This window comes from Somniosus microcephalus, chromosome 17, assembly GCF_052327205.1.
Source record: "Somniosus microcephalus isolate GS21.2 chromosome 17, FLI_Smic_1.0, whole genome shotgun sequence".
Lineage (NCBI taxonomy): Eukaryota > Metazoa > Chordata > Chondrichthyes > Squaliformes > Somniosidae > Somniosus > Somniosus microcephalus.
The window spans coordinates 58,507,079-58,531,427 of record NC_141003.1 but is presented as its reverse complement, the minus strand read 5'-3'; the positions used below and the strand labels follow the sequence as shown (position 1 = coordinate 58,531,427).

The 24,349-nt window shown below is 46.8% G+C and overlaps 2 protein-coding genes across 6 annotated transcripts in view; one reads left to right on the top strand and one right to left on the bottom strand.

Moving 5' to 3' along the window:
- Window positions 1–18,300, bottom strand: part of LOC147105752 (kininogen-2-like) — a 76,218-nt gene extending 57,918 nt beyond the window's left edge. The window contains exons 1-2 of the mRNA XM_086010448.1: window positions 17,964–18,300; window positions 5,391–5,501 (exon numbers count right to left, since the gene is read on the bottom strand). Of these exons, the coding sequence (XP_085866574.1) occupies window positions 5,391–5,501; window positions 17,964–18,176 (324 nt within the window). The 5' untranslated portion in view covers window positions 18,177–18,300. The remainder of the gene's footprint in view (window positions 1–5,390; window positions 5,502–17,963) is intronic.
- slc26a5 (solute carrier family 26 member 5) overlaps window positions 13,951–24,349 on the top strand; it is a 90,078-nt gene continuing 79,679 nt past the window's right edge. For 2 of the 5 annotated variants that reach the window (XM_086010446.1, XM_086010443.1), the window contains exon 1: window positions 22,562–22,807. The gene's annotated coding sequence lies outside the window, so the exon portion shown is untranslated. Of the gene's footprint in view, window positions 13,996–22,561; window positions 22,808–22,844; window positions 23,209–24,349 lie in introns of those variants that run through there. The other 3 variants (XM_086010447.1, XM_086010444.1, XM_086010445.1) reach the window with 2 other exon arrangements.

The window sequence follows — 24,349 nt, the reverse complement described above, 5'->3', positions numbered from 1 at the left end:
ATGCCCTGTCCTCACTCTAAAGCTACTCTTGTGCCTTCCTGCTTTCAGCTGGTGAGGAGGAGGTCCCTGAAGCTGGCAGTGACAGTCCCTCGGAAGAGGAGGACGAGGAGGAGCAAGAGGAAGGCGGCCCATCGGGGGAACCCTCATCCGCGCCAGGGGATGGCAATGGAGGGGACACGTCTTCCCTGGAGGAGAGCCAGGGGGAAGTGTTGCAGGGGGGTGTAGCTCCTGTGCCCAGTGGCGTCCAGCCACGCGGGAAGGGTCGGGCAGCTCGGCGGCCTTCTCCCCAGAGGGGGGAAGTGTTGCAGGGGAGTGTAGCTCCTGTGCCCAGTGGCGTCCAGCCACGCGGGAAGGGTCAGCCAGTTCAGCGGCCTTCTCCCCAGAGGGGGGAAGTGTTGCAGGGGAGTGTAGTTGCTGGGCCCAGTGGCGTCCAGCCACGCGGGAAGGGTCGGGCAGCTCGGCGGCCTTCTCCCCAGAGGGAGAGTCCGGCCTCCAGTCCGGAGACGGTCCTCGCCCAGGAGGTGCGCCTCCTCGATCAAATGTCCGTGGACTCGGATCGCCGGCACACCGAGTTCATGGGGGTTGTGGCACGGTTGCCTGAGGCCATCGAGTCCCTGGCTCATACTGTGTCCGATTTCGGGGCCTCACAGGCCAGGGGTTTCGAGCAACTCGGGGCAGCACAGGCCAGGGGTTTCGAGCAATTCGGGGCAGCACAGGACGCGAGTCGGGCCGAATTCAGGGCAGCACAGGACGCGAGTCGGGACGACTTCAGGGCAGCACAGGCAGCGAGTGGCCAGTTGATCAGTGGTGCCGTGCAGTCACTGGCTGGTCTGATGCGGGCACAGACCAGGGCAGTACGGGCACTCACTGCTGCCACACTCGCTGTGTCAGCCAGGCATCGCCAGGGCACCCGCCCCGCTGCAGCAGCACAGCGGTCTGGCCTTCAGCAGATTGCTGCGCTTGCTGCAGTGCCAGCCCGGCCGAGTGCCAGTGTCTCAGGCGAGCAGCGAGCGCCTGGCATCAGCCAGCTTGCCCCCATTGCTGCAGCCGCCACTGCCACTCCCCCAGTGAAGCTGCCACGAGCTGCTGGAGAGACTGATGCTGCCCAGCCACAGCTGCAGCAGTCAGCAGCCGGCCCCTCGAGGGCCAGAGCTCGTCTAGGCCGACCCCCAAGGGCATCTGCCGTCACGCCATGTGCCCCTCAGGAGCCTTCCCCCAGCCTTGCAGCACCCACAGGGCCCAGGTTGAGGCGGAGCAGCAGGTCGGCCAGGGGCCGGAAAAGGCTGGACAAGGACTCGCCCTCTCGGCACACAAAGTAGAGGGTGTTGCCAAATGTTTTTTTATATGGGGGTGGTTGTGTTGTCTATGGGGGTGGTTGTTTTGGTAAGGCCGAGGATGAAGGCCATTTGGATGGAAAAGTTTTGTTATTCATCCCCAGGTTGTGGGAGTGAGTCATGTGTTTGACTGTTTTTTGGGGGTGTTGTCTGTTTGTTTTTGGTTTTCATGTGGGAAGGGCCCTGAGTTTGTTCAATAAAGCTTTTTCTTTATTCAGCTTGTCCATGTTTGATGTTTGAAGTGGTTGTTGTGTTAACCGGCTGAGGGCTTGTGGAGCGGCTGCATTCATGTCCCTTCATTGCCACAAGCCATTCCCTGACAGGGGGCCTAGAAGTGTCGTTCAATAAGCCGCCAACGGACGGCCCTTGGACCTTGTGGCTCCCTCCTGGGCTGGTACTCCTCCTCCTCCTCCTCCTCATGGTCCTCCTGCTCCTCCTCCTGAGGTGGTGGTCCAACGTGAGGTGGCAGTGCCTGAGTCCTGCGGATAGCCAGGTTGTGCAGCATGCAGCAAACGACGACGAACTGGGAGACTCTATCCGGCGAATACTGCAGAGATCCGCCGGAGCGATCCAGGCAGCGGAACCGTTGCTTGAGGACGCCAATCGTTTGCTCTATGATGTTCCTTGTGGCTTGATGGCTTTCGTTGTATGCCTCCTCAGCAGGGGTCCTGGGCGCGCGGAGCGGGGTCATGAGCCATGTACACAAAGGATAGCCTTTGTCCCCGATAAGCCATCCTCTTGGGGGAGGCTGTGCCTGGAACATGCCAGCCACAGTAGTCTGGCGCAGGATAAATGCATCGTGGCTGCTGCCTGGAAAGCGGGCATTGACAGCTAGGATGCGCTGCCTGTTGTCACACACCAGCTGTACATTAAGGGAATGGTAGCCCTTCCGGTTGCGGTAATCCTCGGCATTGTCGATAGGTGCCCGCAAAGCCACATGCGTGCAGTCAATGGCGCCCTGCACCATGGGGAAGTCCGCGATCCTCGCAAATCCGACTGCACGCTGTTCCTGCCTCTCCAGGGTCATGGGGAAGGAGATGAATTGGTGTCTCCTTGTGAAAAGGGCATCAGTGACCTGCCGGATGCAGCGATGCACGGCGAACTGGGATATGTTAGCTATGTCCCCAGCAGCGGCTTGGAAGGAGCCGCTTGCATAAAAGTTCAGAGCCACCGTTACCTTCACTTCCATCGACAGAGACGTCCTGCACATCAGCTGTGGACGCAGATCTTTGTGAAGCAGCCGGCAGATCTCTGCAACCACCTCCCTTCTGAAGCGCAGCCTCTTAACACACTGCGCGGCAGTCATGGTGAGATAGGACACCTGCTGGCGGTATTCCCTGAGTGGGTAAGGCCTACGTTGCCGACGCCTGATGCCCCCTCTGCGTCTAGGCATGGCTGCCCCTCTCACACAGCGTCTGCGAGCCCTTCGCACATAATGCTGGAACTGAGGGTTGGCACCCCATGCAGCCCCCATAATATACTGGCAAACAATGAAATCACAATGAGGCAAATTTCCAAGCTCTGGCCAGAAGCCAAAAATACCTCTCCTATGTCGGGCCAAATCAGTAAGGTCTCTTCCTTGGTCTCTGTCCAGAAATCCGTTGCACAAAAGTCACTGCAGCAAAATGGCTGGCCTTTATAGTTCAGTGTAAGTGCCCTTTAATTAGCGCTCCCCGAGGCCCGTAGGGCCTCTGCTGCGTTCCACTTCACAGTTCTTAGCACCGCCACGCCCACATTGGGCGGGCGCGACTGAAGTTCCGGTTTGGGGCGCACAAAGGGCGTTGCACGACAAAATGACGTCATAAGCTGCGCGCGCAGCTGAGCGCGCGCAAACACTTTGCGCCGGCGCTAAATGTCTACTGAAGTTGGGCGTAGGCCGCTAACTGCCTAGCGCTCGAAGTCTACTCCTCTTAAGGCGCTAACGGCTGGCGCACGCAACTGAATTTCTAGGCCTTATGCTGGTAAAAGCAGGCCTTACGCGTTTAGCAGGCGTAAGAATTTGACAGGCATTCAGCAGGCGGAAGTTGTGCAAATAGCGCAGCTCTCCACCCGCAGAGGCACTTTTCTTGGGCATGCGGAGGATCTGATCGCAAGAGCCAGGTTTCAGCGCATGCGCTTTGTATGCCTAAACCCGGCACTTGCGCGGCCGATACGGGCGCGTACACACCTCGCACACACCCGTGGGGGTCGCAAAATATGGCCCGTTATTTCCCATAATCTGCTGTAGAATGACCCTGAGATAGCCAGTGGGTCTAAGGAAATTCCAGACTCCTGAAAAAGACTTTTTTTTTAAGATTGTAGCTAGAATCAATGTAGGAATATACCTGAATATTACAGTAATAAAGCTGTGACTTTACCATTGTAATATTAACATGTACATACAAATTAAGCACTGAAAATTGTTATATATAAAAATGTTAATCACTTCTGCTCAACTTGTCTTCCAATTTTCTTCATTCTCTCTTCAATTTTTATTATTTTAACTTTATATTTACCTAATTCCCAGGTATTCTATACCTTGTTCCTGGCCTTTCAAATTAAAGAAAAAATTACCTTACGGCAAGTAATTTGTTGGTAGTGCAATTTTGTTATTGCTCAGTTCTGCTCAGAAATGTTTTTTTTTAGTGCCTCTGGATTTTGTTGCGGTACTCGGGAAGCAAGCTGTGTTATAGCCAGAAAGAGCAGAAGCTTGCGAAACATTGTACTGCGCCAAATCACTTAACCTATTTACCTTCTATGGTTCTCAAGTTCTCTTGGAAATGGGACCCATGCTGGAAAAAAGTTGTCTCTTATTGGTTGAAATGTCAGAGGTATGTTAGAAATTGTGGGGCATCAAAGTGTCTTAATGAAAGTCAAGTGTATTAATGATATTGAAATAAATGATTGTTAACAATAACGGTGTTAGAGTGAACAGGGTAAAGAAAGCTTGACATAACTGGAACTGTAATGTGTCCTGAGACTTCAATTGGGTTGGGACAAAATAAGATGTTTAAGAAGAAATGCTGTTGTGTACATGAGTTCTGATATAAAGCTGTGACCATTGCAGCATTTTTTTTGGGTGGAGCGGAGCTGCAGGGTATGGGATAAATGTTTAAATATCTGTTGTGCATTGGATTTTTCAGACACTTAAGTGAACATGTCATCTATGAGAGCCTGCCTTAAGATTCTTGCTAGTTACCAATTGGTTGGACAGATATTTTTTGGGGCTTTTGATTTTGGTCCTCTTCTGCCACTGGTGGCTGCTGCCTTTCTTCTTCTGCCTGCCCTAGGACAAGACCCGCTTGCAGGGTGAAGTTGTGTTGCTGTATATTTTTCATGGGAAAATAGATGATTTAAATTGCCCAGGCATACAAAGCATCTGTAACTTGTACGATCCAACTTGTGTGACAACTCCTGCTGTTGCCTGAAGTATTCAGTGGCATCAAAGTACAAGGCGATAATTACTTTGATAGCCACTGACAGAACTGCCCCTGTTGTGGAAATGGTTTTCAGAACTGGGTGCAGGAATATGCACAGTTCGGTGACAGCCTCCATGAGGAATCAATTTCTGCATGAAAGATTCTTTGGATGTGTCCAGGTACAATTGTCCCGCCCACAAACATGAGTGGCAGTGTAAGGGCAGGCCCTAAGTGATGGCCTCAGGTGCCAATGCAGCTTCCTAGCATACCTCCTCTCATCCTCCCCCTACACCTCCCACAACCTGCAAATACAAAAGGAGGGCCACAGGGATGCCCATAGCAATATATAGAAAGCACACAATAAAATATCCCTAGAAAAATTGGCACAGATACCAGACCAGGTTTAGGTTTAAGAAGCTCTCAGTAAAATTCTTTCTTGCAAAACAGCAAAGAGGGGTTGTGGCCACAAAAAGCTTACGGTCACAACTCTCGATTAACATTATTCAGTCCGTGTTCTAGCTACGCAATGATTATGTCATTTCCTTATTCAATGTGTTTAAATTAGATGATACATTACAAATTCAAAAAGTTATAGACCAATTTTTTTAAATTAGTTTTAGACTTTTCCTGAAGGAATGATGAATGTAAAAGCACTTACTGCATCACTGTCAGGTCTGAATGGACAGGCTCTCAGCTCCACTTGTTCTTGGCAAAGGGTTTCCTTGATATCAAATATCACAGTGTATGCCTTCACTCCTGGAGAAGTTATCTGTTAAGACGCACATAATGCAAAACAATTTTGTTCTCTCTATCATTCACCCGGATCTATGTAATGGGAATGAAATGAACATAGCTTCACCTTTCACAAATGTTTTCATATTTTTCACTATTACTGAGGGATGGAAGGGGAGGGGGGAACACCAAGGGCTTTTCCCTATCCTTGACATCACCACATGTACACATTCAATTGCCTACTGTCCTCAATGTTCTATTTGCATGGGTGACAACAATCTAAACAGTATGACAGACAACAAAGATGCAAGGAAATTCCTCTTCAGCATGTTCTTCCTTCCCTCATGCAGAACCTGCTAGTACATTGAATGATAGAAAGGGAGGCTGATACAATCAATGCACATTCTTCACAATTTGTAATTTTGTTTTCATATCTTTTCACTCTTCCCTTGGAGAATAGTGTTAAGTAGTAGAAGGATTTGCAGGGTGATTAACAGTCTGACAGGCCGTGACGTGAAAATCTCCTTCTATGGCCGTAACCATCTTTATACCAGTCATTAGGATGGTTAGTCCTAGATGACAGAAGGGTTATATGGGCTCCCACAAGCCTTATTATGAGGATGGGCCACCCACGCCTACCGGACACGAGTATCCCCCCTGAATGACAACCCAGAATCCAGAGCTAGAGCGCTGGTCTCCACTCGCCAGGACTGTCTGGAGTGGGGTTCAAACTCTACACCTTCTAACTCAGAGGCGCAAAAGCTACCATGAAGCCAAAGGCTTCCTCCACAATTTATAATAAACCTTACATCAAAAACAAGAAATTTACAGCACAAAGGAAGCCTTTTAGCCCATTGTACCTGTAATGTATGTAATGTATATATACCTTAAGGGAGAGAACTACTTTTTACAGCTCCTGTATACTGTAGTACCGGCAGTGACCACACCTGTATATAAACCCTGAGTAGTGATCTGTACACTTAGTTCTAGAGTAACCCTCATTCAGTAAACACCTGTTGAATCGTTCCCTGCAGTCTTGTTGTCTAATTATTGAAGGACACAACATCAAGATACACGGACATAACAGTACCTGTGCCAGATCTTTTCCTCTATTTATAAAACCACAAAAATGGTTGTCCTTTTTGGCTTAATCTATCTGCATTTATATTTTTAGGGAATTATCTATTTAAAAAATAGACTTTTCTTTCTGTAAGAGTGTTCATCATGTTGTTAAGTATATCTAATTTTTAATCAACATTTATGCCTTTTTAAATTATATCTTCTCCTTCAAATTTATGCTACTTTCCCGCTCTCTAGGTCCGTACACCATGTACCACTTGATACTGAGATGGCAGGCAGATAACCTGCTCCTAAACATTTATTGGAGCTATATTTAAACAACAGCACTGCTGCCGCCTTTTCCTGCCACACTACTGACAATATTAGATTTAAAATGCTGGATGTACATTTACATATTAAAAACTCCATCCTTTGCTATAGATTTCCACATAATGTTGGGAATTTTCCCCGAAAAAGACGGGTGGGTTTGGAGCACGGGGCAGTTAAATTGTTAAAAATGGGATTCCTGACCTGATTTCCATCTCCAACCCGCCCACTTCCGGTTTTGATGGGGGTGGATGACTAACCCGCTCGCAGGGGGCGGTACGTCAATTTAAATATTGTAATGAGGCTGGAAGCCTCTTTTTTCCCCTCCATTTTGCACTTAACTCCATGTGGATGGGTTTTACACAATTCATGAAACCAGGCAGATAAAGCGAGGCGGGGACGGCTGCATCCAGGAGGTAAGTGGTTTTACACCTACCTCCTGGATCCAGGATCCCTACCTAACCCACCCACCAGGATCTGAGACCCCCTCACGAGGCCTCCGATCACCGTCCCAGACCTCCGATACCCACCATACGGCCTCCCCCACCACCCCACCGATGATGCTGAAGCCAGCCACAATCCTCCAGTGGCTGGCCCCGATCCTCTTTCTCCCCGCCGATCCCCGGCTGACTTCTCCCTGCCAATCCCCAATCCCACCGACCCCCTTCCTGCCGATGCTCCGGCCGGCACCCCCCCCCCCCCCCCGTGTAACCCCCCGGCGATCCCCGCTTGCTGACCCCCCCCCGCGATCCCCGATTGCCGACCCCCGACCGCGATCCCCGATTGCCCAACCCCCCCCCGCGATCCCCGATTGCCCATCCCCCCCGCGATCCCTGATTGCCGACCCCCCCCCCCCCCCGCGGTCCCCGATTGCCGACCCCCGACCACGATCCCCGATTGCCAACCCACCTCCCACCATCCCTCCCCTGGACTGACCCCTCGCATTTGAGCCCTGCACACCCGCAGCCAGTCAGCCAGCCTCTCAAGCTGGCTGGCTGCGGGTGGGAATCCGAGTCCTCATGCAAATCAGGCCCTGCGATTAAAGTCGGCCAGGCCTACGGGAAACCCGGCCACCCGGGTGTCCCACCTGCCTCGGAGGCCTCGCCCCCACCCTCCAACCCGCCTACCTGGAGAAATTCCAGCCACTGTGTAAATGGATAAGATACTGTTACATTGTTCCTGTAAATTAATAATGTTGAAATGAACCTGGCCTGATCCATTAATCTACAACCTGTGTTGTAGCTTCAACCTGGGGAAGCTACAACACAGGACTACATGGATGCTAAACAGTGGCAGCAGCATGCTATAGACAGAGCTAAGCATTCCCACAACCAACGGATCAGATCAAAGCTCTGCAGTCCTGCCACATCCAGTCGTGAATGGTGGTGGACAATTAAACAACTAACGGGAGGAAGAGTCTCCATGAACATCCCGATCCTCAATGATGGCGGAGCACAGCACGTGAGTGCAAAAGACAAGGCTGAAGCATTTGCAACCATCTTCAGCCAGAAATGTTGATTGGATGTATCATCTCGGCCGCCTCCTGAGGTCCCCACCATCACAAAAGCCAGTATTCAGTCAATTCACTCCATGTGATATCAAGAAACGGACTGAGCGCATTGGATATAGCAAAGGCTATGGGCCCCGACAACATCCCGGCTGTAGTGCTGAAGACTTGTGCTCCAGAACTAGCCTCGCCTCTAGCCAAGCTGTTCCAGTACAGCTACAACACTGGCATCTATCCAACAATGTGGAAAACTGCCCAGGTATGTCCTATCCACAAAAAGCAGGACAAATCCAACCCGGACCATTAACGGCCCATCAGCCTACTCTCAATCATCAGAAATGTGATGGAAGGTTTCGCCGACAGTGCTATCAAGCTCACCATTAACCTGCTCACTGGTGCCCACTTTGGGTTCCGCCAGGACCACTCAGCTCCAGACCTCATTACAGCCTTGGTCCAAACATGAACAAAGGAGCTGAATTCCAGAGGTGAGGTGAGAGTGACTACCCTTGACAACAAAGCAGCATTTGATCGAGTGTGGCATCAAGGAGCCCTAGTAAAACTGAAGTCAATGGGAATCAGGGGGAAAACTTTCCTCTGGTTGGAATCATTCCTAACACAAATTAAGATGGTTGTGGTGGTTGAAGGTCAATCATCACAGCCCCAGGACATCGCTGTAGGAGTTCCTCAGGGCAGTGTCCTAGGCCCAACCATCTTCAGCTGCTTCATCAATTACCTTCCCTCCATCATAAGGTCAGAAGTGGGGATGTTCACTGATGACTGCACAGTGTTCAGTGCCATTCACAACTCCTCAGATAATGAAGCAGTCTGTGCCCACATGCAGCAAGACCTGGACAACATTCAGTCTTGGGCTGATTAGTGGCAAGTAACATTCGCACCACACAAGTGCCAGGCAATGGCCATCTCCAACAAGAGAAGGTCTAACCACCGCCCCTTGACATTCAACGGCATTAACATTGTCAAATTCCCCCACCATCAATATCCTGGGGGTCGTCATTGACCCGAAACTTAACTGGACCAGCCACATAAATACTGTGGCAGCAAGAGCAGGTCAGAGGCTGGGTATTCTGTGGCGACTGTCTCACCTCCTGACTCCCAACAGCCTTTCCACCACCTACAAGGCACAAGTCAGGAGTGTGATGGAATACTCTCCACCTGCCTGGATGAGTACAGCTCCAACAACACTCAAGAAGCTCAACACCATCCAAAACAAAGTAGCCTGTTTGATTGGCACCCCATACACCACCTTAAACAATCACTCCCTCCACCACCGGCGCACCGTGGCTGCAGTGTGTACCATCTATAAGATGCACTGCAGCAACTCGCCAAGGCTTAGAAACATAGAAGATAGGAGCAGGAGTAGGCCATTCAGCCCCTCGAACCTGCTCCGCCATTCAATGCGATCATGGCTGATCATCCAAATTCAGTACCCGGTCCCTGCTTTCTCCCCATACTCCTTGATCCCTTTAGCCTTAAGAAATATATCCAACTCCTTCTTGAATATATTTAATGTATTGGCCTCTACTGCCTTCTGTGGTAGAGAATTCCACAGGTTCACCACTCTCTGGGTGAAGAAATTCCTCCTCATTTCTGTCCTAAATGGCCTACCCCTTATCCTTAGACTGTGACCCCTGGTTCTGGACTCCCTGACCATCGGGAACATCCTTCCTGCATCTAGTCTGTCCAGTCCTGTCAGAATTTTATAAGTTTCAATGAGATCCCCTCTCATTCTTCTAAACTCCAGCGAGTACAAGCCCAATCGACCCAATCTCTCCTCATACGTCATTCCTGCCATCCCAGGTATCAGCCTGGTGAATCTTCGCTGAACTCCTTCCATGGCAAGAACATCCTTCCTCAGATAAGGCGACCAAAACTGCACACAATACTCAAGATGTGGTCTCACCAAAGCCCTGTACAACTGCAGCAAGACATCCTTGTTCCTGTACTCAAACCCTCTCGCTACGAAGGCCAACATGCCATTTGCCTTCTTAACCGCCTGCTTCACCTGCATGCTTACCTTCAGCGACTGGTGCACAAGGACACCCAGGTCTCGTTGCACTTCCCCTTTTCCCAATCTATTGCCATTCAGATAATAATCTACCTTCCTGTTTTTGCCACCTTAGTGGGTAACCTCGCACTTATCCACGTTATATTGCATCTGCCATGCTTTTGCGCAATCACCCAATCTGTCCAAATCATCCTGGAGTTTCTCGGCATCCTCCTCACAGCACACACGCCCACCCAGCTTTGTGTCGTCTGCAAATTTGGAGATATTGCATCTAGTTCCCTTGTCTAGATCATTAATATATATTGTGAATAGCTGGGGCCCAAGGACCGATCCCTGCGGTACCCCACTAGTCACTGTTTGCCACTCGGAAAAAGACCCGTTTAGTCCAACTCTTTGCTTTCTGTCTGCCAACCAGTTCTCTATCCAAGTCAATACCTTGCCCCCAATCCCATGTGCCTTAACTTTACACGCTAATCTCTTATGCGGGACCTTATCAAAAGCCTTCTGAAAGTCCAAATACACCACATCCACTGGTTCTCCCTTATCTATTTTACCAGTTACATCCTCAAAAAACTCCAGTAGATTAGTCAAGCATGATTTACCTTGTGTAAATCCATGCTGACTTTGTCCGATCCTGTCACTGTTTTCCAAAGTACATCCTTTATAATGGACTCTAGCATTTTCCCCACTACTGATGTCAGGCTTACCGGTCTGTAATTCCCCGTTTTCTCTCTACCACCTTTTTTGAATAGTGGGGTAACATTAGCTACCCTCCAATCCATGGGTACTGTTCCAGATTCCATCGAATGCTGGAAGATGATCAGCAAAGCATCAACTATTTCTAGGGCCACTTCCTTAAGTACCCTAGGATGTAGATTATCAGGCCCTGGGGATTTATCGGCCTTCAATCCCATCAATTTCCCTAACACCATTTCCCTACAAAGACTGATTTCATTCAGTTCCTCCCTTTCATCAGACCCTATGTTCCCCGACATCTCTGGGAGGTTATTTGTGTCCTCCTTTGTGAAGACAGAACCAAAATATGTATTTAATTGGTCTGCCATTTCTTTGTTCCCCATTATAAATTCCCCTGATTCTAACTGCAAGGGACCTACGCTTGACTTCACCAATCTTTTTCTCTTCACATATCTATAAAAGCTTTTACAGTCAGTTTTTATGTTCCCTGCAAACTTACTCTCATATTCTATTTTCCCTTTCTTAATTAATCCCTTTGTTCTCCTTTGTTGAATCCTAAACTGCTCCCAATCCTCAGGTTTACTGCTTTTTCTGGCCAATTTATATGTCCTCTCCTTGGATCTTATGCTATCCCTAATTTCCCTCGTTAGCCACGGTTGAGTCACCTTTTTTGTTTTATTTTTATGCCAAACTGGGATGAACAAATTCTGTAGTTCATCCATGCGGCCTTTGAATGTTTGCCATTGCCTATCCATCGTCAACCCTTTGAGTGACATTCCCCAATCAATCCTACCCAACTCGCGCCTCAGACCATCGTAGTTTCCTTTATTTAAATTTAGGACCCTAGTCTCTGATTCGACTACTTCATTTTCCATCTTAATGAAGAATTCGATCATATTATGATCGCTCCGACCCAAGGGGCCTCGTACAACAAGATTGCTAATTAATCCTTCCTCATTACATAATACCCAATCTAAGATGGCCTGATCTCTGGTTGGTTCCTTTACATATTGGTCCAGGAAACCATCCCTTAAACACTCCAGGAATTCCTCCTCCACTGTATTGTTACTAATTTGGTTAGCCCAATCTATATATAGATTAAAGTCACCCATGATGACTGCTGTGCCCTTATTGCACGCTTCTCTAATTTCCCTTTTAATGCCATCCCCAACCTCTGATTTACTGTTTGGAGGTCTATATACCACTCCCACTAACGTTTTCTGCCCCTTGGTATTTCTCAGTTCTACCCATACAGATTCCACATCATCAGAGCTAATATCCTTCCTTACAGTTGTGTTAATCCCTTCTTTAACCAGCAATGCTACCCCACCTTCCTTTCCTTTTTGCCTATCTTTCCTGAATATTGAATACTCCTGGATGTTGAGTTCCCAGCCTTGGCCACCCTGGAGCCATGTTTCCGTAATCCCAATCAAATCATACTCGTTTACCTCTATTTGCACAGCTAATTCATCCACCTTATTACGAATGCTCCTCGCTTTAAGATACAAAGCCTTCAGGCTTGTTTTTTTAAAACTCTTACACCTATTAGAATTATTATTTACTGTGGCCATGTTTGATTTAAACTGTTGATTTCTCTGACTGCCACTTTTGTTTTTCTCCTTCCTATCTTTTGCTTTTATCCTTGTTTCCCTTTCTTCTGTCCCCTTGCTCTTGCTTCTTCCACAGCATCCCCCCAAACCCGCAACTTCTACCACCCAGAAGGACAAGGGCAGCAGGTGCATGGGAACACCACCACCTCCAAGTTCCCCTCCAGTCACACACCATCCTGACTTGGAAATATATCGCTGTTCCTTCATCATAGCTGGGTCAAAATCCTGGAACTCCCTCCCTAACAGCACTGTGGGAATATCTTCACCACATGGACTGCAGCGGTACAAGGCGGCGGCTCACCACCACCTTCTCGAGGGCAATTAGGGATGGGCAATAAATGCTGGCCTTTCCAGCGATGCCCACATTCCATGAATAAATTTTTTTAAATGGCCAACAAAAATAATCTTAACCTTATCCTCTAGAGGCAGATTTCTACCTTGCAAATGGATTTCCAGTTTTATAAATTTCATGTCATAACATACCTAATACTGCTGCCATCCAGTAAAACCAGTCTCGCAGATAATAAAAACAATCTAAGTTGTAATGTTATTTGTTGCGCAATGACATTCCATATTCTGAGCTCTACTTGGTCTTCAGGCTTGAACTTGTTCAAGTAAAAAATATCACAAACATGCAACATTGAGAAAAAAATTAGTTCCATCGGATTGAAACTTTTTCATAAACTATAGATTTATACTGTACCTTAGCAAGATTTTGAAGAGTTCTATTTTAATTTAATCTGTGTTGCTTTATCTTTACCCCATATTTAACTTCCTCTTCTTCTTCAGATCTCTTTCTCACTCTGCAACATTTCCCGGCTGAGAGGGATGGGTAGGTGGGGCGGTCCGGTTTCCAAGCCCTTGCCATTGTTACTTTACAGCAAGGCTCCGAGAGATGACTCGCCCTCCAGTTTTCCACTCCCATTGTGGTGATATACCTGGTTTGTACTTGGAGCCTGCTCCTGATGATGGTGCCAAGGTAGGAACCATACAGGGGTCGATTTCAACTGACCCCCTTCCCCCACCCGGCGGAAACCAGACAGGGGGGCAGTTAAAATGGATCAGTAAGTTACCCATTCCAAACCTAGCCCGATCTGGCCAAACTGTAATTTCAAATTGCAGGTGACAAGGACACCCACTGGATGCCAGCAGGCTCCTTCTTTAAATATACAGATTGGGCTCCGATTACGTAATTGGACCCTGACTGCTATTTTTACCTGAGGCCTGAGCGGGGGAGGAGTGCTGACTTCACCGCCAGGCCAAGGTTGACACAAGCTCCACCGAGGGCCAGAAGAGGCCCACTAAGGTAAGTTTTTATAATTTCTTTGAAGCTTCCTTGTGGGCCAGGAGTAGCAGGAGTGTTCTTCCGAGCTCCACAAGGAATCCTTGAACCTCCCCATCATCAGGTTTCCTCCTCCCTCTCTGACTGTGATTGCTCTGCCGAGCTCCTCCGATCCACTTACCTTGTGGCAGGGACCGTTCCTGCGGGTCCCCGGCAGCGGGCTCCGAGCTGCCCGATTTTAACAGCTGGGCAGCTGTTTCCTGCCGACTTAGAATCATAGAATGGTTACAGCACAAAAGGAGGCCATTCGGCCCGTCAAACTCATGCCGGCTCTCTGCAAGAGCACTTCAGCTAGTCCTACTCCCCTGCCCTTTCCCCGTAGCCCTGCACATTTTTTTCCTTCATGTACTTATCCAATTCCCTTTTGAAAGCCATGATTGAATCTGCCTCCACCACCCTTTCAGGCAGTTCACTCCAGATCCTAACCACTCGCTGCATAAAAATGTTTTTCCTCATGTCGTCTTTGGTTCTTTTGCCAATCACCTTAAATCTGTGTCCTCTGGTTCTTGACCCTTCCGCCAATGGGAACAGTTTCTCTCTACTCTGTCTAGACCCCCTTCATGGCCTTTTTGTTTGGGAAGTTGGCAAGCGGCATGCTATTGAGGGCTGGCCATTAAAATCGTCCGAGCTTCCCTGCTACCGCTCGCTAGACCGCGTTTCCGCCCATTGTCCTAAACATTGTCCCCGTTAGCGTGGGAAAATACAGATGTGAACCCATGTCCTATCATTTATTCCATAGCACAGCTGCAGAACAAACTGCCCTGACTCTGCCACACATTTCAGTTTTATTTCATTTCAAAATTTTAAAGTAAAAGAGTAGGAATGATAGATGGAGTCATCCTGTCTGTAGCAACGTATGGCCTATTCAATGCCAATAGCAGTGTAGTTATTCTGGCATTAGTATGTGGGCATCACTGTCAAGGTTGGTATTTATTGCATTCTTAGTTCCCCAGCCGTTTGATACAACTGGCTTGCTAGGTCATTTCAGAGGACAGTTATGAGTCGCATAAGCCAGACAGCAGATTTTCTTCCCTAAACCTTACTAGTGAACCAGTTGGGTTTTGCAACAATCGGACAGCTTCATGGTTATTTTTACTGATACCAGATTTTTTTAAACTGAATTCAAATTCTCAAGCTGCCATGAGAGGACTTGAACTAAGGCTCTCTGGATTATTAGTCCAGGCCTCTGGAGTACTAGTCCAGTAACATAACTACTAAAGTACCTACAGTTCTTACAGTGACTCGGAAGATGACATCAAACCTTAGCCAGGCATTATTTGTCCAAGAAACAATGTTACAGCAGTTATCTTCTTCAATGGAATTCAAAAAATTCTAATTAATGGCAGATTTGAGCAAAGAATTGCTCTGATCACTATGTGTTGCAACATTATAAATATGTTGCCTTTTAATACATTTATGATGTTGCTACACATAATGAGCTGAGCAACTCTTCCACTTCAGCTTTTAAAAACAGGCCTAGAAAATGTACGGGGGGAATTTTGCCGGCGCTCAGGGGGCGGGTTTGGAGGCGGGACATCCGGATAAATTGCAAAGATTGACAGCGGGTTGGAAACCCGCTGTCAACCCGCCTCCAATCAATTTTCCCAGGTGTCGGGTCTCCGATTTGTGCATTGACCCGACACCTAGCGGTGGGAAGAAGATTATAGGCACTTAACTGCCTGTTAACAGGCAGTTAAGAGGCTTTTTGCCATTTTGACAGGTCTACTGCGGGCTCCCCGATATCTGGACACCACGCCAGGTAAGTGTGGTGTGCTGTGGGTCTACTGTAATGTTTGTGCATTGATGACAGCTGCAGTAGTGGTGTGAAGGATCCAATGGTACACTGATGACTTTCAAAGGTAAGAAAATGTTGGGAAATTCATTTTTAATGTATTTAGACTTTTCTGTAGGTGACAAGTTTTGAATTGTGTGTGTAGTCCCACCTCATTGGGAGAACCTCTCTCACCAGTGACAGATCGTTTCTGTAACCTCACCTGCAGCTGCCATCTGTTCTAGCCTAAGGAGGGAGTCACTGGAGAGCCTGGGTGCAAGGGCTCACCTTTGTACAGTGATTATCCATGTTTGCAGCACCTCAATGCTGTCAAACACTGAAAAATCAGATGTCAAAAAAAATTGTGTGTGGTCCCTTTAAGAAAACCAGCAGATGACGCATCATCAATGGACGTCATCTGGCACCGGCTTTCTCTTAATTGGCCAGCAAGCCTGCAGGGCGGGCTTAACAAGGACAATTGACACAAAATCGCATCTGTGCGTCGGATGTCGTTGGGGGCAGGATTGGAACCCAGAAGGCAGCTGTCCCGCACCCAAGCCGCATTGAAAGGAAAAATTGCGGCCTACAAATTTCAGCTGTTTCCCCTGGCTGGAGAGTCTACAACCAGGGGTCATAGTGTCAGGATAAGGGGTTGGCCATTTAGGACTGAGATGAGGAGAAATTTCTTCACTCAGAGGGTTGCGAATCACTCCCTTTCTCCATCCCCGAGGGCTGTAGTTGCTCAGTCGTTGAGTATATTCAAGGCTGAGATCGATAGATTTTTGGACTCTAAGGGAATCAAGGGATATGGGGATCAGGCGGGAAAGTGGAGTTGAGGTCGAAGATCAGCCATGATCTTAATGAATGGCGACGCAGGCTCGAGCAGCCTGCTCCTATTTCTTATGTTTGTAAATTCTCCCAAAAGGTAGAACATAAATTTAATTTTTTTTTAATTTAATTCTTATTTTGATTACAGGAACTAAATTCACCTCAAATGAGATACCTGCAATAACCTGTAATATCACAGTTCCTTATTATTTCAAAACTGGAAGAAGTCACTTGGGGGGAAAAATTCAGTATCGCCCCGTTTGGGGTGCCATTATCGGCCGTGCGCAAAGTTTAGCGCCTGGCGCTAATTATCGCCTCAGACAGCAATCTTGGCTTTTATCGCCCCTGGAGGTGATTGGAGCGCTAAATCAGGCGCTTCACACCTGTCTTAAGGCGCAAAGGCCGAGGAGCGAGGCGCTACCTCAGAGTGCTGGCGAAGCAAGGAAGGGCAAATCAAAATGAACCTGAAAAGTGTTGCTCAGTACTCAAAACTCCTTCACACAGCGTTGAATCTCTCCAGAAGTCTCTCTCTCTCAGACTGCGTGGTGCAAAAATGTCACCGGCAAAAAAAGGCAGGAAGCGGTCGCCTTTAAATAGCGTTCCCCCAGTCCCTTTCTGACAGCAAAACGCTCCCCTCAACTTGTTGTTGCTAGCGGCAGGCGGTAAGGCGGGGACACCACTCAATATCCGGTCTGGGGCGCTAACGGGGCATTGCGCACTCGACTGACGTCACGATCTGCCGACGCAGGAGATCGTGGCGGTAGTGTTTAGCGCCGCCGCAAAATGTCTAGTTAATTTCCGGAGCGGCTCAAACATCGCCGCTTTGTGCCCCAATTGGCGCCCTCTTAAGACGCTAATGGGAGGCGCAAACAACTGAATTTTTCCCCCTTGATGTTTTGTTTGAGGTTTGGCTGATTCACAGACTTAGTATTTCTTAGTATAATAGACAGGATGGGTTTCACAGTTGTAAGAACAGATTGCTGTGCTAAGAACACTACTGTACATTCAACCCAATCCAGTAAAGTGAATCAGAGACAAAATTGCCACTCATCAGGCATTACTTTCAAGTTTAAATTGATGCTAATTTAATACCTAAATATATCATCTGCACTCATGTAAACAGCAAAGAAATTACATTGCTTTAATCTGCATAGCCTGAAATCTTCTAAACTATTTACTCTCTTTAGTTATTAGTTATTCTGTTAAATTATGCTTTAATGTGGTTCAAAAAATGTTAAACGGTAATTGTTAGTTACACGAGTAATTGTTAATTTACACAGGTAATTGTTAATTATATGATGTATCATTAGTTACCTGAGTAATTATTACTTACCTTATACTTGGCACTTGTAAGGTGCCTCTGTTTGAAAAGGTAAGGATTGTCAGACTTTCTGTTGTAAGCACTCACTGCATAATCTACAGCCAGATTTGCTTCCCGATCAGATACTGGAATCCGGATAAACACTTCTGTAGACTTAACAGAAACTGTGGCTGAAAGCACGAGCCCAAAACAAAGCAAAACACATACAAAAACTCCACAAGCCATTCTCAAGGATGAATTCTATTTTGTAGAAATCGATTATAAAATAGTTAAAAGAAATTTCCAATTTAGAACCCTTGGTTCCGAAAAGATCCTCAAACTGAGTTTCCTGAGGGGTTTTTGCACATGGCTTGGCTGAATGCCAAAAGGGTTTGTTGAGCTATCATGCTCTTTGGTAAGTAAACTAACATCCTGACATTAGGTCAACAAGTGCATATACCCTTTTTTTACTAGGACAATACCAGTGCATTTTGGTAATAGGTCAAATCGAAACACATGCGGGGAGGGGAGCTGACTTTGCAGAATTTGGTATGAGATCAAAAAAGTTCACAGCCTTTAGCTGAAGTTGTCCTGCTTTTACAAAAATAAAATAAAATTTCATTAGGGCTGTCAAGCAATTAAAAAACATTTGCAATTAATCTCGATTAAAAATGTTACTCTCAGTTAATCTTTTTAATTTCATATTTAATTCATAGATCTTCTGAAGGGGTCAGACAATACTATTAAACAGTTAAGAGCAGAAAATTAAATAAAACATCAAGAAGAAAATAATGAAGAGGGGGTTTGTATCTTGGGATACTCAACGTAAGCACCAAGACCCTTGCCCCGAATCAGAGGTAGAATTGCTCCTTCCCCATTTTGGGATGTGGGGGTTGGGGCGGGTTGAAATCAGTGGGAGAGACAGTTTTTCCCCTTTGTTGCAGGGGAAGGGAGAATCAGAAACATAATCGTTGTTTTCCCTTGGTGGATGGGAGGAGAGGGAAAATCAAAGAGAAAGTTACTGGTTCCCATAAAAAAAGGGAGTAAAATTAGAGACTAATTCATTGCTTCTGCAAGATAAGGCAGAGGGAAACTCACTACTTTTCAAGGTAGGGTGGGAGAGATGTCACTGCATCCCCAACTGGGTAGGCAAGAGAAAATGAGAAGAACTGTTGTCTTCAAGTCTCTTTGCATATCTTAGGAAATGTCTCAGGAAAAGCGAATACAAAACCAAAATACCGTGGATGCTGGAAATCGGAAATAAAAACAGAAAATCCTGGAAACACTCAGCAGGTTAGGCAGCATCTCTCTCAACAGATATTGCCTGACCTGCTATAGTTCCAGCATTTTCTGTGTTTATTTCCCGATTTCCAGCGTCTGCAGTATTTTGCTTTTGTTTTAGTGTTTAATTCACTGCCACCTCTCTTCCAGGATTGCCCACCTTGAAGAACTTCTGCTCTTCTCTCCGACAGGATTTCCATTGTCTCTTTTAACCTTCATTCCTATCTGTTTCACTTCTCGTGTTTGATCACGTGTCTGCTAAAACTCGCTTTCACCAATGAAACGTCCTGTCTGCCCTCTCAGGTGGACGTAAATGATCAGGGGATCAGTAGAGCAGGGGAGTCCTGGCCAATATTTATCCTTGACCAACATCTCTAAAACAGATGATCTGGTCATTTATTTCACTGGAGTTTGTGGGAGCTTGCTGTGCGCAAATTGGCTGCTGCGTATCCTACATTACAACAGTGACTACACTTCAAAAAGTACTTAACTGTTTGTAAAGTGGTTTACATAGAAACATAGAAGATATGAGCAGGAGTAGGCCATTCGGCCCCTCGAGCCTGCTCTGCCATTCAATGAGATCATGGCTGATCATCCAAATTCAGTACCCTGTTCCTGCCTTCTCTCCATATCCCTTGATCCCTTTAGCCTTAAGAAATATATCCAACTCCTTCTTGAATATATTTAATTAATTGGCCTCTACTGCCTTCTGTGGTAGAGAATTGCACAGGTTCACCACTCTCTGGGTGAAGAAATTCCTCCTCATTTCTGTCCTAAATGGCATACCCTTTATCCTTAGACTGTGACCCCTGGTTCTGGACTCCCCGACCATCGGGAACATCCTTCCTGCATCTAGTCTGTCCAGTCCTGTCAGAATTTTATAAGTTTCAATGAGATCCCCTCTCATTCTTTTAAACTCCAGCGAGTACAAGCCCAATCGACCCAATCTCTCCTCATACGTCATTCCTGCCATCCCAGGTATCAGCCTGGTGAATCTTCGCTGAACTCCTTCCATGGCAAGAACATCCTTCCTCAGATAAGGTGACCAAAACTGCACACAATACTCAAGATGTGGTCTCACCAAGGCCCTGTACAACTGCAGCAAGACATCCTTGTTCCTGTACTCAAAGCATCTCGCTACAAAGGCCAACATACCATTTCCCTTCTTAACCGCCTGCTGCACCTGCATGCTAACCTTCAGCGACTGGTGCACAAGGATACCCAGGTCTCGTTGCACTTCCCCTTCGCCCAATCTATTGCCATTCAGATAATAATCTGCCTTCCTGTTTTTGCCACCAAAGTGGATAACCACACATTTATCCACGTTATATTGCATCTGCCATGCTTCCGCCCAATCACCCAACCTGTCCAAATCATCCTGGAGTTTCTCGGCATCCTCCTCACAGCACACACGCCCACCTAGCTTTGTGTCGTCTGCAAATTTGGAGATATTACATCTAGTTCCCCCGTCTCGATCATTAATATATATTGTGAATAGCTGGGGTCCAAGGACCGATCCCTGCGGTACCCCACTAGTCACTGCCTGCCACTCGGAAAAAGAGCCGTTTATTCCAAATCTTTGCTTTCTGTCTGCCAACCAGTTTTCTATCCAAGTCAATACCTTGCCCCCAATCCCATGTGCCTTAACTTTACATGCTAACCTCTTATGCGGGACCTTATCAAAAGCCTTCTGAAAGTCCAAATATACCACATCCACTGGTTCTCCCTTATCTATTTTACCAGTTACATTCTCAAAAAATTCCAGTAGATTAGTCAAGCACGATTTACCTTTAGTAAATCCATGTTGACTTTATCCGATCCTGTCACTGTTTTCCAAGTGCTCAGCTATTACATCCTTTATAATGGACTCTAGCATTTTCCCCACTACCGATGTCAGGCTTACCGGTCTGTAATTCCCCGTTTTCTCCCTACCACCTTTTTTGAATAGTGGGGTAACATTAGCTACCCTCCAATCCATGGGTACTGTTCCAGATTCCATCGAATGTTGGAAGATGATCAGCAATGCATCTACTATTTCTAGGGCCACTTCCTTAAGTACCCTATGATGTAGATTATCAGGCCCTGGGGATTTATCGGCCTTCAGTCCCATCAATTTCCTTAACACCATTTCCTTACAAATACTGATTTCTTTCAGTTCCTCCCCTTCATCAGACCCTATGTTCCCCAACATCTCTGGGAGGTTATTTGTGTCCTCCTTTGTGAAGACAGAACCAAAATATCTGTTTAGTTGATCTGCCATTTCTTTGTTACCCATTATAAATTCCCCCGATTCTGACTGCAAGGGACCTACGTTTGACTTCACCAATCTTTTTCTCTTCACATATCTATAAAAGCTTTTACAGTCAGTTTTTAATGTTCCCTGCGAGCTTACTCTCATATTCTATTTTCCCCTTCTTAATTAATCCCTTTGTCCTCCTTTGTTGAATCCTAAACTGCTCCCAATCCTCAGGTTTACTGCTTTTTCTGGCCAATTTATATGTCCTCTCCTTGGATCTTATGCTATCCCTAATTTCCCTTGTTAGCCACGGTTGAGTCACCTTTTTTGTTTTATTTTTATGCCATACTGGGATGAACAATTTAGGACATCCTGAGATTGTGAAAAACGCTATATAAATACTAGTCTTTCTTTCATCTCTTTCCTAAGCAACTGTCTTTTGCTCTGACTTATTCCACATGGATTTTAGTTTGAACATATTATTAATTATATTAGTAGGCCCCTCCATTTGGATAGGGGAAGTAGGGTGTTGGTGGTGTTGTAGGAGCATTGGCCTTTGCCCTGTGCCACCCATCAATGGTCTGTACAAAACTGGGCACCAAACTATCTTCTTGTTAGGCAGTCCCTCAGAACCGAGGATGACTTGCTTCCACATTAAAAATGAGTTTTCAGGTGACTGATGAGTCCAATGCGGGACCTACAGTTTCTGTCATAGGTGGGGCAGACGGTGGGTGGGTAGGGTGCTTGGGTTGACGTGCGCTGCTTGCGCTTGGCTTCCGCTTGCTCCCAGTGAACAGACTCGAGGTGTTTGGCGCCTTCCTGGATGCTTCTCCTCCACTTTGTGTGGTCTAGAGCCAGGGATTCCCAGGTGTCGGTCTTGGGCCAGGGATTCCCAGGTGTTGGTGGGGATGTTGCACATATATATATTAATAATATATATACATATACACCAACATATCACTGCCATTCCAACTTGCATCCAATTTCGTACAACAGTGACTACACTTCAAAAAGGGTACTTCTTTGGCTGTAAAGCGCCTTGGGACGTCCGGTGGTCGTGAAAGGCGCTATATAAATGCGAGTTCTTCTCCTTCTTCAAGTTAAGCCCCCACCAGAGCAAGTGAAAGATTGGCGCAGGCGCACATAGCGGCAAGAATTCGCGGCTCCTTCACTAGGATGGCGGGGGGGGCTCGGCGGCACGTAGCAATGACATCACCGAGTGGTGTTTTGAACCAATTGGATTGCGAAAGGAAAAGGGCTGGCGCCGGGGCGGAGAAGATGGAGGTCTGGTCGGTGTAGCGATTTTGAGCTTGAGGGCAGGGTTTGGGAGCAGCAACTGTGTGAGGGAAAAGAGTGAAAGGTAAGTCGATGCAACCGAGCTGTGGTGTCACGGGCAGCAATGGAGGCGCTTTCATGGCCGGAGTCAGGTCCTCGGGTAGCAGAGCAGTAATGCTGCTCCACAGCTTCCCAATCGGAATTGGTGCATATCTCTCTCTCTCTCTCCGCGGGTATTCAGGCTCAGTGCTATCAGCTGCTTTATCCTAAATCGTTCTCGCTTTTTCTTGCCCAGTTATTAATTGGGAGATTAGGAATGAAGGTCACGGCACAGATAACGGTCAGGAAGTGCGGCAGTTTCTCTCCTTCGGATAGTAGAAGCTCTCGGGCTGGCTAAAGGGAACAAGGTGGATAAAAGAGACCATCAGATTTTTGGCGTGTAAATACCACCTGCCCCGTGGCGATTCTGTTCAGTGTGCCGCTGAGGTGATGCAATTTCTTTTTAGTCTCTCCTATGTATAGGCATTTAACACTGGTCAAGACTGCTCTACTAAGTTATTTAGACATCGTTATGTAGTTTTAATAGTTTTGTAAGGGTGCATTTAAAAAATATTTTTGATGAATTCATCTGCTCGTTTAGATGAGGAATGGAAAGTTTGTTCACTTTTGCCTCCAGTGAGCGCAACACGCACTCTGTGGACTGGCGGGCAGATGCAGTAGGAAGCTTCTACTTCAGAGTGCGGAGGGAGGGAAGGGGGTGGGGTGGAAAGTAAGATTATGTTCTTTGAACAGTGAACAAACTAACTGCATGGAACAAAATCACTATGGAGGCGAGATTAAGTCCCTGCTGAAGCTGGTACCTGCTGCTGGAGGATCACAATCGACACTTAATGGCAACAGCAAGCAACTTATTGTAATCACATTGGGAATGGAGTTGGAAAAGACACTTAAATGTTTTGTTAGATCTTGGAACTGTTTTGCTAAAGTACAACTTACAGTATGATTCTGCTGCCTGTCTGTATTTAAACTCACTGTTTGTGATTAACAATATGGAATATTTATTATAACTGGCTTTTGATACTTGTGTGTCAAAAGCAAGGAAACTGAGCGCTAAAGAAAGTGGAAATGTCCACTTACTGCGTCATACAAGCAACTCGCAATGTAACACTTAACATCGGAAGACAGTCATGTGGCTCGAGTGACAAGCATTTGATGTGAGCTGCCTGGAAGCTAAGATGCAGTGTGGGATAAAGCATGAGCTAGCAAGGGTGTGGAATGCAATGTTTGGTCTATTGTAGTGCATAGTAAACTGTGGTGATGTATATAACTATATAATTAAAACAAAACAGTGATGCTGGAAACCTGAAATAAAAATGGAAAATGATGGAAATACTCAGGTCAGGCAGCAACTATGGAGAGAGAAACCGTTAAGTTGGTTGATGACTTATCGCCAGAATATAATTGCTTTGGTATTTACTTAATCATATTTAGTTACAAGTTGCTAGAGCAAAAGTAATAGCAAATGAAACGGAGAACAAATACATAGAAACTAGGAGCAGGAGTGGGCCATTCGGCCCTTCGAGCCTGCTCCGCCATTCAACGAGATCATGGCTGATCATCCAAACCC